Here is a 16,840-nt window from a genome sequence, read left to right as displayed (position 1 = left end):
CAAGTTCACCCTAGGAGTCTAAAGCTGCCTCCGGCCAGCTCACCGGGCCTGGGAAGTGGCCAGCATTGCCGTTTCCCTCAGAATTTAAAGCTGTCCTGAGCCTGTGGAGCTCTGGGGTGCCTTGGCTCACAGTTTGAGAAACCACAGGCATCGGGGATCAGGTTGGGGTGGGTCCCAAGGCACCACCCTGTCACTGGGGAAGGGTGACATAATTGATATAAAATTATCTATTTTTGCTTCTTTTGCACTGTGCTGACATCAATCATTCTGATGATCAAAAATAAATTCCTAGTTTTGTATATTTCAAAGAGCCAAGCAAGTAACACAGTCAAATCCACGCCGCAGCAAGGGTTGGCAAAAAGTGGAACCGTAACCCAGCCCCGGAGGCACAGTGGGCGGGGCCAGCTGTGGGCCTATCTCCACATCAAGATCCTGTCTCACAGTGTGCCCCACAGAGGCCTCCCGATGGCTCCAGGACAAAGCCGAAGTGTGACCCAGCAGGGTCCCTCACAGTTCTGGTTTCAGTCTGGGGCAGGGCGTGGGGCTTCCCTGCCTGGCCTGCTCTTTCCATGTGCCTGAACCAGCCCGGTGCACCTTATCTTAATATAATAGGACCCAACACAGCACAGCACAGCACAGCATGACACAAAACACCACCACAACACACAGTACAACACAACACACAGCACACAGCACAATACAGCACAGCACAATATAACACAACACACAACACAGCATAACACAACACACAGCACAACACAACACACAGCACACAGCACAATACAGCACAGCACGACACAAAACACCACCACAACATACAGTACAACACAACACACAGTGCACAGCACAATACAGTACAGCACAATATAACACAACACACAACACAGCATAACACAACACGCAGTACAGTACAACACACAGCACAACACAACACCACAACACACAGTACAACACAACACACAGCACACGGCACAATACAGCACAGCATAATATAACACAACACACAGCACAGCATAACACAACACACAGTACAACATAACACACAGCACACAGCACAATACAGCACAGCACAATATAACACAACACACAGCACAGCACAATATAACACACAGTACAACACAACACATAGCACACAGCACACAACACATAGTACAACACAACACACAGTACAACACACAGCACACCACCAGCACAGCACAGTACAGCACAACACACAGCACAACACAACACATAGTACAACACAACACAGCACAGCACAATATAACACAACACACAGCATAGCACAATATAACACACAGCACAACACAACACAGTACAGCACAACACAGCACACAGCACAGTACAGCACAACACAGCACACAGCACAACTCACAGCACAGCACAATACACAACACATAGTACAACAGAACACATAGCACACATCACAACACAGCACAGCACAATATAACACAACACACAGCACAGCACAATATAACACACAGCACAACGCAACACACAGCACAGCACAACACACAGTACACAGCACAATACAGCACAACACAAAACAATGCAACGGAACCAAACAGCATAACACAATACAACACAGCACAGTACAACACAACATAGTGTAACAATACAATATAACAAAACAGCACAGCACAGTACAACACAACAGCACAACCTACAAGCATTCCTTGCACCAAACTACGTGCGGAATTACGCAGCAGGTCCCGGGGAATTCAGGGCTGGAAAGCGGGTTCCCTGGCCCGCGGTCCCAGGTCCAGTGTTGACCTCACACAGACACCCGCGTGGCTTCCTCCCCCAGAAGCTCCTGCACCCTCCCCAGCTCTCCTGCACCTGCGGAGGGGCCCACGCCCCGCCATGCAGCAGAAGCAGGCTGCTCATCTCCCCGCCTTTTCCAGCACCTCATCTCTGGGCGCTGGACTGTGCTTTCTGTCTTCTTAATAACCACAGCAGCAGCTCAGCTGGGCAATGACTGACGTTCCTGGTGTTCTGTGACAGAGCCTTTGGGGTGCAGGGCCCCACCATGAGGACGGGTGGCCCCGTGTCCACAGGGACAGAGGGACTCCCTGGGCCGACACGGGCCGGCCTTTCCCTGTGCTGATCCTTGCGTCTGCCCTGCTGTACTGAATTCAACTCAGTAAATATTTATTGCCCCTCTGCTATGTGCCCAGGACTGTGCCAATTCTGGAAATAAAAACTTTAAACGTCTAGCCAGACACAACTGCTGTGCTCGGGGAGGCCAGGTGATGACGGGTGGACCTGCCTCCACGGGCCCTCTTCCCAGGATCCCCGCTTCCTCAGGACACATTCCAGGGAGGTCAGGCTTCACTCACCCAGCTGAGGACTCCCTTTCGCGGGGGCTGCAGGGGCAAACTTGCGACCTTGGCCCTTCTTTGGTTAAGTTTTGAAAAAAATTCACAAGTGATGAAATTACCTTAAAATGTTATTGCACATGTTCTATTTTTCTCAAACCTAATTTAATATCATCAGAATTGGCTCAAATTAAGTAAAAACATGTTATTCAAATTGGTACTGAGCTTTCAGTTTATAGATTGATTTAAAATGATCTATTTTGCTTTTATTATATCTTAATGCAATTGCATGATTTAATTTGAGCTGTGATTTTAAATATAATTTTATTTTTCTGCAAATGCTACAGGTGATATATTCATTTTCAAATAATAAAGTGTTGGTTAAAATATTTCAATAATTGTATATAATTCCCAAGTAAGTAAATAACTTAGTTTGTTATCTAGATTTCATAGTATTTTAATATTAAGAACATATTTAAAGCATTATTCTCAGTTTGAAAAGCAAAATATATAACTTTTCTAAATAAACATTTTAAATTTTAAAAATTTTCAAAAATTCTCTTATTTAAAATTTATTTTTTTACATGCTATTCAAACAGAGAATGAGTTCTTCCACAACCATCCCCTAATCTGTATCTGTATCTATAAATATAATGAATGTTCTCTTCATTATGAGCAGCAGTATGGTAATGCTTTGTAGATAAAGTACTGTTGACACACTATAATTTATTCTGTTTTGCCCCTTCTATTTGCATAACCCCTTCCTCTCAAAGAAGTTTAAAGTACTTATTCTATCAAGGCTTTCTAACAAGATCTTCCCATTTTACAGATGATACTATCGAGAAATTCAGTAGCTACATTCAGTAGCCACATACCATATCATCACTATTATTATAGTTATGATCTACTGGACAGAAGCAATTCAACTCTGTTGTGGCACTATTACATGGCCCTTCTCTGATGTTTCAAAGGTCCTTAAAATAACGCTCAATAACATGAGTGTTTTGGACCATATTGTATTCATAAGGATTGCACGGAGCCAGTCTACTTACATACAAATTAGTTTGTTACAATTAGAAATTGATAAGACACAGTATATGACTTTGTTTATTCCTTTTAATCAACCTTTCTTTAAATCAAAGATCATGTGTGGTGTATGCTTCCTGTGTTCCACACTGACTGCACTTCAGGAGAGTCAGGCTATATTGACAGGCAGCTAACACAACGCATAGGAAAATGGAAATAAAATCAGTACATCAGTCTTTTATATTAGGAAGATTCTGATAATTCAGCTCAAAATTTTTTTTCTTCTTCCACTAATTTAATTTTTTCAAAAATCATCTCAATGGAACAATTAAGTAAGAGCACTTTATAAATAATAAATAGCTACTCAAATTTAAATGATCCAGCTTTAGTAGCTACTTACCATAAAAAAAAAAAAAAGGCCCATCTCCTAACACAGGTTTCCCAAATGTCATCCGGGACTGGCCTCAAAATCTCCCCCAGGTGTGCCTAAGAAAGGGCAGATCCTTAAGGCCCACTGGAGCCCCAGAAACAGCCTACCAGCAGCACTGGGTCTGAGAATCTGAATTTGGAGCCAGCTCTCCCAGTGATCCCATGCACCTTGATGTTGAAAGACCATTGCCCTTGTAAACCTCCAAGTTTCAATCTTTGACCACCAAGACCAATCCGAAGCAATCGTTCATTAAAAAACAAAGCAGCTATCACATATACGCTGTTTAAATCTATCGATAAAGTACATCCAACATGCACGTCTCATGGGAAGGCCACCTGAGGGAATATTTATTGGAGCACCAGGAAGTCACAGGCTCCACTGTGGGTTTGCCTCCTCTGCATAACCTTCCCTGGTTCTCACACACTGGGCAAGAGCACCCTACCTGAGCATCTGGTGTAGGCCTGTGTCACACACCCATAACCCTCGACATCATACTTGCCTGTGCGCTCATGGTTCTCACCCACCAGATGACGAGCCCTGTCGGGGTGATCTTTGCATCCTTAGCACCCAGACACAGGCTGGACACATAGCATGTGTTCATACTCAACTTGAACACATAACAAACTTGTAATAAACGCTTGTTGAACAGATGAAAGAACGAATGTCATAACTGTCAAGCAACTTTAAAGAGAAATCACTATTAATATGAATACGTGGGAAGACTGTAGTTTGTATCATTTCCATTGTTTCCTGCCGAGACCAGATCTGGCACTTAATGTCCCAATTGTCCATTGGATGTGCCCTGAGTTCACACGGGCTTGCACTCCAGATGATTCTGGATTGAGTGCTTCCTTTTTGCTGGGCACTGCATACACCTTAAATGATGTGTCCTTGTGAGGCTGGTTTTGTAATTTCTGTTTTACATCTGAGGAAATGGACTCAGAGGTAAGGACATTTGCCCAAGGTCACAGAGCTAATCTATGACCTGCATAATGACACGGTGAAAACGGCCAGTTTTTACAAGGATAAACTTCATTCTTCAGTTCAATTCTAACATAAACAGCTGGCTTCTACTTCTCCCTCTACCTGGACACTCTCACCACTGAAGTTCAGGCTTTTCCACTTACTGAAATGTCCCACTAGAGTTTGAATTACCTAAAGCATGAGGTTGCTAAATCCTTTCTGAGGTTAAAATATTGCTCACCTGGCTTTCCTTCTATTCTGCTACTTAGAACGAAAATGATAACTTGGCCTCTGCTTTGAATTTTTTCAGGTTGATCTTGACACCACAAGTCTACCGTTTATAGGTTTTAGGTAGCTAGAAGGCACCTCTGCCCTGCAAATTCCAGGGACCCATCCTGTGAAATCCCAGGTCAGTTCCTTAGCCGCCTAAGACTCTCGTTTCTGTGTCTTACCAGTGCATAGGACTAGCACAGAGTGCTACTGCTGCCACTAAATATCATCTCTCGTTAGCATTTCCGGGGTGCTCAGAGAGAAAACAATGTCTGGGTGATGACTCTTGTCAGTTTCCCCATTGTCAAACCCCATCTCACGTTCCTCCACACTCACAATATTTCCCCATTGGGAACATGCCTGACATTGCAATTTCTCAAAACTGCAGCTCTGCAGTGAATGCCTAATTCCTGAAACTGCAAAATCTAACAAAAGCGGATTTTTTCCACTGATTTGACTGGCTGACTATTTCAAGGCTTTGCATGTGATGACCTGCTGCTCTCCACAAACAACGTCTTTAATGCACCCACATGGTTGCTCTGAAGTGGCCGAGGGCAATTACAGCCTCGCCAGCTGCCTACGGGGCATTGGGAATTACTCACAAGGTCCAGCGTTTCTGCCGCAGACACGATTTCCCCACAAGTCACGCTTAGCAACTTGCCAGGCGGCATTCTGTGGCTTGATTTTGAACTCAGAACCCATTTTCCACCACAGTGCCCCCATGTCACCCAGGGTAAGCTGTGGACAGGTCATTCACTCAGAGCTGCTTGTTTTGTGCTGTTTTTAAAAACTGCGTTGTTCTTTGTTTTTGTTTGAGTGTTGGTGTTTCATATCGGCGGATAAAAAGTAATTTAGACGAAAATACGTCAATTTTGTTCTTTTTATTTTTACTATCAAAATAGAGGATCATTTTCTGTCTTTGGATCTATCACTTGCTTGGGTTCTTCATGTGTTTTTCATGTGAAAACTCTTGCTGTTGTACTTTCAGCACAAATTTCCAGCTTGGCTGCTAAGGAAGATTCATTCATCTGCTTTCTTCCCTTGCCCCCTGACCTCCCTCTCCTCTTCACCCACTCTCGGTTTTCACTCCTTTCCCGGGGAGCCGCGGCTTTCCCTCTGCGATGAAAAACACCACGCGCACCGCCGGGTGGAGAAGGCGGTGTAGTGACAAACAGCATTGATATTTTATACCCCGATTCTGCGTCACACACGCCCCCCAGAAATAGATCCAGGGCTGCGAAGAAGCTCGGATAAGGCGAAGATTCCTGGAGAGCCTGGGGACGCAGGTCCGGGAGAGGAGCCAGGCCTTCCTGTGATTTTTTGTTTCTTATGGAAATTAAGAAACAGTTTCTAAATCAGAGCCTCTGGGGCAGAGAGCGCAGGCAGCTTTCTCCCCAGTCTTCCCTCCAGAGGAGCAGCCGAAGCGACCCCGGGAAATGGAAAAGGCAGGTGTTTCTGAAGGAGATGGAGTCCTGGGGGCAGCCAGTCACGCCCTGCAGGCCCCAGTCCGCGCCCGGCTAGCTGGTGCGCGCCCCCCTCGGCGTCCGTCCCCGAGGACGCTGCGGGCCTGGGGCGCCGTGGCCGCGTCCCCTCCCCCTCCCCGCTCTCACCCCGGACTCGGCCGGTACCCGGCCTCTCCTCCCCCTCCCTCCGCGCCCACTTGTTGCCGTCCGGCCCGAGACGTGCTCGTTCCGCCGGCTGAGTGTAAAAGGGTTTGACTTGCGGCCGACCCCGGGTCAGCACTTTCTCTCCACTAATCCTGCTCTCCTTCTACACAAAACCCTCGGCCCCATCCCTCGCATCACTCATCTTAATCTCCACCCGCCCCCCGCCGGCGGCTGACACCGGCGCGGGCCGGAGGGAGATGGGCTCCCAGGGCGCCCGGGGACCCCTGCGCCCTCCCGCCCGGAGCCTGCGGGGACGCGGCCGAGGCAATGAGGGGATTAGTAGGGGGAGCGCAGGCCGCCCCCAGACTCCTGCCCCATCCCGCCCCGAGCCTCCGACTGGGCGCCCAGGGGCCGGAGAGGGACGGAGAGGGGAGCCGCGCGCGGGCCTCGGCGGGGGAGCTTCAAAGACAAAGAGGAGGCCGGGCCGCGCTGAGAGAGGCCGGCGGCGGAGACGCAGCTCGGTGCGGGAGTCAAAGGGCGGTGGAGTCGGCGCAGGGACTGGAGAGGCGGTGGGAGTGGATGGCGGGGGCGGGGAGGGAACGCAGTGTGCCCGGACCCGAAGGACAGCGGCGCAGTGTGCGGGGCTCAGCCGCGGGTAGAGCCGGAGAAAGGGCGACTTGGAGAGGCGCAGGCAGGGGGGTACGCCCGGGAGGCCTGAGGTCCCGAGTAGGCCCGGCCACCCCCGCTCGGAGGGGACACGTCGGGACCAGCAGCCGACGCCGATCGGCTCCCGGGGGCGGGAGGAGCGTGGTCCTGGCGGGCGCGCAGCTGGAGAGGAAGGGCCGGGGAGGGAGGAGAGAGAGAGGGAGGGAAGAACTGGGGAGGCGGGGAGGAAGCGAGAGGAGAGCTCGCCCTCAGGCCAGGGGAGGTGGTCCCAAAGCCCGGCTGGGGCGGGAGCAGAGGACTGGGTGAGGGGATCCCTGCGTCCCCACCTCCCGGCCTGGGCCTCCACGCAAGCCCCCCCGCCGGCCATCGCTCGGTCCTGACGCTGCCCCACCCCGCAGGATTCGGGGGGCACCCGGTCCCCCAGTCCCTGCCACGGGGCCCGCACCCCGCTCACTCCTCCCCATCTGGCCTGGCCTTTCAATCTCGCCAGATAGTCACGCTGGAAAGAGCCGCGCCAAGGCCAAGTCTGCTTTTCACTTGACGTTTCCAAGGAAGGACTCAGCCCTGGGGTTAAATTCTGCCGCCAAGCCCCCGGAGCCGCTGCCCCCGGGCTCAGGCCGAGTGTGGATGGGGCGGGGGCGGGAGTCGGCCGGAGGCAGACGGGGTCGAGGGGGCGCTGGAGCCCCGGCCGGCCTGGAGTGCGCCTTCGGGGGCACACGTCCCGGGATGGATTTCTTGAATTAACTGGAATTTTCCGGAGACAGAAATCTGCAGTGCCCAGTCTTTGCCGAGGGAATGAAACGCGGGAGCATGAGTGCCGTTCTCCCACACGCGTGATTTTAATAGACCTATCAGTCACGCTCCCGACGCGCATCTGCAGATCACGCTGTGCCCGAGTCTTCTTTAAAACTAATCCATCTAGTACGGATGGGTTTCTCCGGGGAAGGGGACGTCAAAATCTCAACAACAAAGGGGCGGGTGAGTTGAAAAACAAGGCCCAAACAAAACAAAACAAAACAAAAAACCCTCAAGTAAACTCTCCTACCCTCAGTTTGAAGGGCAGGACCCGAGCGCAATGGCAGATTTACGAAGTCACACCGTCGCCCCCGCACAAACTGATGCAAACTTTGCACCAGGCCTCAAAGACTCCTGTTCGCGTTCCCTACACGGGTTGCAAACATAATTGGACTAAGCGACAGAAGCACCACCCTGTGATTTGGGAAGTGAATGAAGTCGTCGTATAATATAATAACTATCATCATATAGTATTTCACTCCGTTAATACGATGAGTGTTACCTTGGCCAAGCACCGAATTCACAGTCGGCTCAGAGCCTACTGTAATCTTTTCTCCACTGATTTGAATTGGAGAGACACTGCTGGGGGCGGGGAAGGGGGGATAGAATCTCAATCCTGAAATGAATCTCAGCTAATTTCTTTGCCCCCCACCCTGTGATATTTTTAAATGGAGTCATTAAAAAATTTATATTTGCTTTTTTCCGCGTTGTTCTAATCAACAAAACAAGGAAATAAGGTGGTTGGAGCACCTGGCATTGGCTATTTCATCTGACTGTGTACGAAGCACCTGCAATAAAATGCCAAACGGTAAGAGCATCCTCCAGGGAGACAACAGGCGGCTTGCCTGGCGTCCCGGGCGCACTAACTCAACTTTTCATAGTCTGTGCCTGAAGAGTGGGGCTCACATCCTAATCTTGAGCCAAGACCTACATGCCAATAATTGGACACAGAAACTCCAGAGTACACACAGGGGAGCACAGGGGCCAGACTGAGAGTGGACGTCAGTCAAAAGAACCTCAGAGAGAGTCCTTTAAGTCTGTATATTTCAGAGAAAACCCTCAAGGTCCCAGTGAGTTAACAGAACAAGATGATTAGAATTTCCCAAATCATCTCCCGGAGGGGCTTGGGGAGGCCCTTATCCCAGACTAAGTCGTAGTGGTGCTCAGCCATCCATAGGCACCCAGACACTTCCAGAAACAACTGCTTCATAAAGGATCAAATAGTTAAAAGAAATAAAAATAAAGAAAAAGGAAAGAGGGGGGTTTTATTATCTTGTTAGAAAGCAGTGGACATCATTCTTGAACTTTTTTTGTAATCACTTTAACGAATGAGTGGTTTAAGCAAAATTATCAAAATGACTCCCCAAAATTACACATGTCAATAGTCAGATTAGCATTATACTTAAAGCTATTCTCGAATGCAGGCTGAATTCGGTTCTCATTAAACTTACAGTATAGGCTCACTTTTGAACGGACAGTCCATACTCACTCCAGGACAAGGAAAGGTGTTGAGAAAATGAGGGGGAAGCCTAAGGCTGCTGAAATCAACGTATTTCCATCTGGGCTTAAAGTTTTTTTTTTTTCCTAAAAATATAATTTCATCTTAATGTTGTGATTAATTTTTAAATGTATTTGCTACAGTATAATTTTTAAATGCAATATTTAATGCTGTCAGATTACTTGAAGACAAAGTTTTACAGAAAACTTTAAATTTCAGAAAAAAACTGCAATGTACCAATAAACATCTAGAAAATAATATAATTAAAAAATTTAAAGCATCAAACAACCTCAAGATCTCGTCAGGAATAATGAACAAGGCATTTTGCGTTCACATCGGCTAGCAATTTGCATCCCAGTTCACGCGGGGGAGGGTGATGGTCGATATTTCTCTCTGTGTGTGAGAATCCAGCACAATTATTTTGCCCGTTTTCCCAAGAGAAAGAAACCAGAGGGAGGGGCAGAGGATGGACGGAGGGGGCTCGGCTGCAGTACGTTTTGGTTCAGCGATTGTGTTTCCTTGAAACACATTTAGATAAATTCTGCTCGAAATCTTTATTGCTGGGGAATTGGGAAACCCGTGACCTGCCCTGGTCTTTGTCCCTCATCCATGGCCTGGTCCCGGGTCCCGCCACTGGGGTCTTCTCTTCCTCCTCCCTCCTCTGGACCAAAGTGGCGCAGACGCCCAGCCAGGTGGAAGGCGTCCCGCTTGCAGCAAGGTAGCTCAGCAGCCCCAGCCGCCCGCAGTGAAACAGCCGGAGCAAAAGATACTTTTATTTCTCGGCCCGTATTAACACTTCAGCTCTACAAAATAACCTATAGGTTTTAACTTCCTTCTCTTCCATTGAAAAAGGTTCCTTGAAAATCCTGTCCTCCCATTCCCCGGGGCTCCCTTACTTTTAGTTCATACAGATAATTTCCCTTTCAGATTTCCTCATTGCATTTTGAACTCATAAAACATGCACATAAAAATAGCATGTTTCAAATTTATGGGGAAAATGGGCTCTGTCTCTTAAATTTGTTTACTCAAAACATTTTGAGTGGGGCGTCTTTTTTCGTTTTAAGAAGAAAGGCTTTTTAGGAAACTATGTACATAATCTGAATTCTCCTCCCCGCATTACAACGCCGAAAATAAAATTTTCACAATGCATTTACAAGAAATAATACAAAATCAAAAAAAAAAAAAAAATGGAAATGCTCAGATACAGAAAGTTTTACAAAACCCAGAATATAACTCCGCCGTCTGAAGGAGGGGGTGGTGGTGGTAATCTCTTTGTATAAATTAACAAACCAACCCAAAAGAGCGGTAACAACTACAAAAAACTTGTAAGTGCTTGGACCTGCCTTACTACATTTATAACAAACGCGACGAGCTCCGCGTCACTTGGGCTCGGGCGGTCGGCGCCGTCCGGAAGCAACGCAGGGGAAAGTGAGCGCGCTGGCTGGTATACAAAAGTGGGCTTCGCCTCTCGCCTCGTTTTGACTTTTTTGTCCCCTCGAGCAAAGAAAACGCTTTCCGCCTCCTCCGTAGGTGATAAATACTGTACAAAAAGTCTCAAGAAAACACTGAAGTTCAGTCTAAAACGCAAGTCTGGTGTCAGCGCCCGGCGGTCGCCAGGGGCTCCTGGGAATGTGAGTGGGGGACACGCGTCACCCGGCGTTCGTCTCCAGTGTTTTCCTTTTGACAAGAACATGGAAACGTCTGTACAAAAGCCAGGCCGCGCCGGGGCGGGGCGGGAGCCGGCCGCAGGCCGCAAGCTCGTGGGTCGCTGCCCCAGAGTCCCCGGCGTCGCGAAGGCGCTAGATATGCGTCAGGGGCACCGTACCATTCACGCCCGCGCCCGCGCCCTGGTAGTGCTGCGGCAGCGAGTGCAGCCGGCTCTGCGCTGCGGCCGCCGCTGCCGCTGCCGGGTCGCCCCCCTCGCCGGCGGGCAAGTACATGCTGATCATCTCGCGCAGGTCCCCGGGGCACGGCGCCCGCGAGTGCGCTGGGGCGGGCGGGCTGCCGCTAGGCTCCGATTTGACCAGAGAGCCCAGCGCGCCCAGGGCGCCCGACGACGCGGCCGCCGCCGCCGCCGCCGCCGCCACGGCCGAGTTCTGGTGCGCCCCGCCCGCAGCGGCGGCGGCGGCGGCCGCGGCGCCGTAGGGGAGGCCGCCGTAGCCCGAGGGCGACGCGCTCATGTAGCCCTGCGAGTTGGAAATGGGGCTGTACTGCAGCGCGCCCATGTCGTAGCGGTGCATGGGCTGCGGGTTGTGCGGGTGCGCGTGCGGGTGGTGCGGATGCGGGTGCGCGGGGTGCGCGTGCGGGTGCGCGCCGCCCGCGCCTGGGTGCTGCCCGTAGGCCAGCTGCGCCTCCTGCATCATGGCCGCGGCCGCCGCCGCCGCCGCCACCGAGCCGGGGTAGGCGCCGTTGGCCCAGCCGTTGACGTGCGCGTAGCCGCCGCCCGCCGCGCCGCCCGGGCTCTCCAGGCGCTGGCCCACGGTCGCCGCGCCCACGCCCACGCCCATGGCCACGGCCGCGCCGCCGCCGCCTGCGCCGGCCGCCAGGAGCCCGCCGGCCAACGAGTACTTGTCCTTCTTGAGAAGCGTCTTGGTCTTGCGGCGCGGCCGGTACTTGTAATCCGGGTGCTCCTTCATGTGCAGCGCGCGCAGCCGCTTGGCCTCGTCGATGAACGGCCGCTTCTCGGCCTCGGACATGACCTTCCACTCGGCCCCCAGGCGTTTGCTGATCTCCGAGTTGTGCATCTTGGGGTTCTCCTGGGCCATCTTGCGCCGCTGCCCGCGGGACCACACCATGAAGGCATTCATGGGCCGCTTGACCCGATCCTGGTTGGCCTTGGCGCCCCCGCCGCCGCCGCCCCCGCCTCCGCCCCCGCCGCCGCCGCCGCCCGCCCCGGCGGGGCCCGAGAGGTTCGTGGGGGCCTGGGCGCCGCCGGGCGAGTGCAGGTCGGTCTCCATCATCATGCTGTACATCGGGGCGGCTGGTGGGTTCACCGGCACCGCGAGGAGAGGGCCTGGAGCATAGACGGTCGGGGTTGGGGGGAGACGGAGAGGAGTTCAGACGGAGCGAGACGGGGGCGGGGGTGTCCTAGCGGAGAGAAGAATGGGGAGGGGTGGAGGCAACGACAACAAAAAGAGGCAGAAACACACGCACTCGGCGCCGGTTCGGCTCGCAGGTGGAAAGTTTCTCCTGATGCACAAATCACTTGCCAAAGAGGCTGACGGTCCGGGTCGCCGTCTTCGCCGCCACCGCAGCCCAGGCGCCCTTGGCGGAGCGGTGCAAACAGGTGCAGTCGTGGCCAAGTTGTGGCTCCGCTTTTGGGGCCGGGAGCAGTGCGCTGGGCCCGGCCCGGGGTGTGCTGTCTCCTCCTCGCGGGCCGCCGCCGTGCGCTGTCTCCTTCCTCCTGCGCTCGGTCCTCAGCGGCCTCCAACTCGGGGGCTGCAACTTCTAGCAGGGCGGCGCGCCGCGTGCGCTGGGCATGTGCTGGTCCCAGGTGCCCGGGGGGAGCCAGGCTCCGGTGGGGGGGGGGAGGAGGCCCAGGGGGGCCCGGAGGGGGCGATTACGGTGCAGCCAGGGAGGGGCCCGGGGACAGCAGGATGAGCGCGGGCTCGTGGAGAGGGCCGGAGAGCCGGGGCCGCCGAGCCCGGGATGGGCTGCCGGCTGCCTGCCCGGGGCCGTGCGCTCGGAGCGGAGGCGCACGCGGGGCCGGCGGCGCGCGGGGCCCAGCAGCCATACGCCGGGCCCGGGCTGCCATTAAATGAGCGCGCCGTGGCCAATGGGAGCCGGCGGCGGCGGTGATTTGCATGGCGCGCTGGCGAGTGACGTGGGGAGGGAGTAGATACACTGGGCGCGGGCGGCGGAGCGGGGAGGAGGGGAGGAAGGAGGGGGAGCAAAGCAGGAAGGAGGGGGGAGGAAGCCCGGGAGGGGGTGACAGCCACACCGCTTCCTGAGCGCGCGCGCGGCGGCGGCGAACCCCAAGCTCGCCCTCCTCGCCGCTCCCCGCCCGCGCGCTCCGAGTGATTAACGATTGGGTTGAAAAGCAAAGACTAAGAAAGGATCGTCGGGGATAGGGGGAGGAAACGCAGCCCCGGGCCAGGTTTAAACAGGCGCAGTGGAGACCCAGCGCCTCCTCTGCCCCCGCCGGCCAACTCTGTGCCTGCAGGGAAGGGGAAAGTTGAGTGCGGGGCTGGCACGTCGCCCTCAGTTCACCCGAGTGCTGAAAAGGAGGGGCGCTCCCTTGGACGCAGAGGAGACCCTCCGAGGGCCCCTGCAGGTTCTTCTGCAAGGATCAGGCGGCTCAGCCACCCCCCGCCCCGCATCGGCTCTTGGCCGCGGTGTGCACTGAAGTTCGCCAGTGCCCGCTCTCGCAGCAAAGGCCTTCGCAGTCCAGGCCCCACAATTCGGGTGAAGGGGGCGTATATGTGTGGGCATGGCTCCATTGCTTCGTTTAGTATCAGCCCTAAACTTTTGGGGGGAGGAGTCTTTTAATGAGGCCGGGGCCATAGTCACGCAGTCTTCCCAACCCGGATCTTCTTCCTCTGGAAAAGGAATTTCTAGGAAGGCCGAACACAACAAGATCTATCTGGAATCTAGTTCCTGAACAACAGTTGAAAAAGTTTGTTGAATGGCAAAATAATGATCTGGCCCAGGCTTTTCTGGAGTGAATCTCCCACGAGCTGGTTGCCTAAGAACGGAGAAAACTGCGTGAACTGCGCGGGGCCACCTAAACCGAATGAAAGGCGGGGCCTCAGGACCAGGTCACAGTCGCCGGTCTGCATCATGCAAAGGAAAGGCCTGGCTCGTGGAAAGAGTAAGGCATTCACCTGTGGTTATCATTCTTAAACCTCAAAGTGGCTTTGATTTGGGAACGTGAAAGAGATTTTCAAACTCAGTTTCAAGTATCATAGCGCTCACACTACCGTTTCCACCAGACTGATCTGAAAGTGGTCCAAAGACTTCTTTTGAGCCCAAGTATTCCTCCTCTGTCCTCACCGAGGCACCCTGAGATGAGAGTGCTTATGGAGATTGGTGGCGGGTAAAGTAGAACCTTCACCGCATGTCAGGTGTCTGCCTGTCTTGTAGTAGGAATATTCAGTAAGGATGATGATAACCGTAATAGGAGTAATAGGATGTTTGAGTCTGTGGGGCAGCAAACACGTGACACCTTTTTTTTCCTCTTAAAAAAATTCTGAGGTTGTGAATTTCTTGACCCTGTTGCTTGTCCAAGGTAAAAGAATAATGCTTTATTTCCTCTCAATTGCTATGATTATTACTGTAGGGTTTGTTTTATTATTGCAGGGTTGCTACAGTGTGAAGTGCAACAGCAAATTGATCCCTCTGCAGATTAAACTGCTTTCATTCCAGGCCATTCAGCATTTAATAGTAAATTCATCAAATAATATATAATTATATTAGAAAGGGAACATCATTTCATTTTTATTTTTTCACTAAATATCTAGGTTATAAACTGGGTTTCCAACTACCTTCTTATTTCACCAGTCGAGTTTGTTAAATCTTTTGATTTGTTCCATGCACTACCTACAAATATCAGTTACATTGTGAATGAACAAAAAGGAGCAAGAATATTGTTTGGGAATGCTATAGCCCCATTTTTTTCTTTGATAATTTAGGAGGCAATGGGTGTGCAGTGAGATCCAGTGTGTTATGGAAAGTCAGCAAGACTGAAATAAAGGAAATGGTTTACAAATTATGAACTATATTATCCACTTAGCAGTTGAAAGATTTCTTTCCTCTGCTTTTCAATTTAGAGTTTAAACTAAATAGCTTAAGACTCCCTGAAAATGCTTTGTATGAATCAGGCTTGGCACATTATTTTCCATATCAATGGAGCAATTTATTTTATAAACACCCTGCACTCCAGTGTGCTTTGCAGGAATGCTTTATGCTTTGGGGAACTTGGATAGCTGACTTTGAAATGGTCTAGTTTTTTTCTACCATAGTCCGGAAAATTGTTTCCAAATACGACGTTACCCTTGTTGTTCAGAGCATCTAAATAGGAGGAAAATGGTTTAGCATCGTATGAGATCACACTAGTGCTCAACGTTCAGGCTGCTCTCCATAAGCCCTCTTCAGTGACGAGATGTTCCCTAGACCCAAAGCGGCTGCACACACTATGTGTGGCCACCTGCATAAGTATTAAACCAAAGCTGCAGGTGTAACTTGTTGCCAAGCAATAAATGATTGGCAGCAGCAGACAGTGCCAATTAGGCAGCACAGGGCACTGCATGCTAGACCTCTGTGCCTTCGTTCCTGGCATGAGGATTGACAAGCATCATATTAACTCCTGCTGGTGATCGATGGCTTCTGGAAGCCTCAATTTCTTGCTCCTTCTAACCTCTTTCCTCAGTGACTCTTTAAAAAGAGAGAAGACAGTCCAAAATCAGTTTGAAAAGCACCTCCTTCTCCTTTCCACCTCCAGCCAGGTTGGCAGGGACCTCCTTCAAGCCCAGTACTTTCCCAAAAGCTGGACTCCTGGAGATTTGAACACCGACTTCCCTATTCCCAAGGGTACTCTCACTGTTGATTGACCAAACTTGCTTTTTGGCAACTCAAAAACTTCATTGTGCCTCTTTGCTCAAAATGCCAAAGCGAAGATCAACTTAGAAATGTGGATAAATAAGGACACTTTCTATTGTTGTATGTAACCTGTGGTCATCATCTTCAAAGACAATCCGGAACCAAGCCATCATTAGAAATTACACGCACACATATATGCCTGTATGTATGCGATAGATTAAGCCATTATGTAAGAACCCTCAACTTTCAAATAAATTGAGTGCTGAGTGCTGGACTTTAACACCATTAGCTTAAACTGTCTCTATCGAGTAATTAGCACTTTTAGCTTTTGTCCCCCCTCCCCGCCCCCCCCCCAGCATGAAAGGGAGCTTTGAGGCATCCAGACGTGGATTTTCTGTGCCCAGTGTCAGTCCCAAGTCCCAAGCAAGGAGCACGATGGACAAGCTAGGAGTTCTGCAGGACAGTGAAAGAAGACAGAAACTGTGCCCTGTCTTTCGTGGTCCTGGTGAAGTCGACCTGTCCTGCTGACACCCTCCAGGGACACGTGGCCGCTCGACAACTGGTTGCCCTCCTGGGTTCAGCTCCTGCGGCTTCTGGGGCCGGGTGGAGGATTGAGGCCACGTGTAGGTGCCTCCCCCGATCTCTGAGGGGCTCAGGCTTCCGCGCTCTGGTGTCGCCCCAGAGGGCCGAGGCCACAGTTAAAAGAGGCAGATGAAGAGGAAGCCGCCAGTTT

At 51.6% G+C, this 16,840-nt stretch overlaps 1 protein-coding gene and 1 long non-coding RNA gene across 2 annotated transcripts in view; both read right to left on the bottom strand.

Annotated features, from left to right (window-relative positions):
- LOC126940610 (uncharacterized) overlaps positions 1–16,840 on the bottom strand; it is a 135,440-nt gene that overhangs the window by 28,270 nt on the left and 90,330 nt on the right. The gene's annotated exons all lie outside the window — the stretch shown is intronic.
- SOX1 (SRY-box transcription factor 1) overlaps positions 9,716–16,840 on the bottom strand; it is a 569,118-nt gene continuing 561,993 nt past the window's right edge. The window contains exon 2 of the mRNA XM_050766615.1: positions 9,716–12,978. Within this exon, the coding sequence (XP_050622572.1) occupies positions 11,370–12,542 (1,173 nt within the window). The 5' untranslated portion in view covers positions 12,543–12,978 and the 3' untranslated portion in view covers positions 9,716–11,369. The remainder of the gene's footprint in view (positions 12,979–16,840) is intronic.

This window comes from Macaca thibetana, chromosome 17 (assembly GCF_024542745.1).
Source record: "Macaca thibetana thibetana isolate TM-01 chromosome 17, ASM2454274v1, whole genome shotgun sequence".
NCBI classification, from domain to species: Eukaryota; Metazoa; Chordata; class Mammalia; order Primates; family Cercopithecidae; genus Macaca; species Macaca thibetana.
The sequence above is the reverse complement of the archived record's forward strand: the minus strand, read 5'-3'. Positions and strand labels throughout refer to the sequence as shown.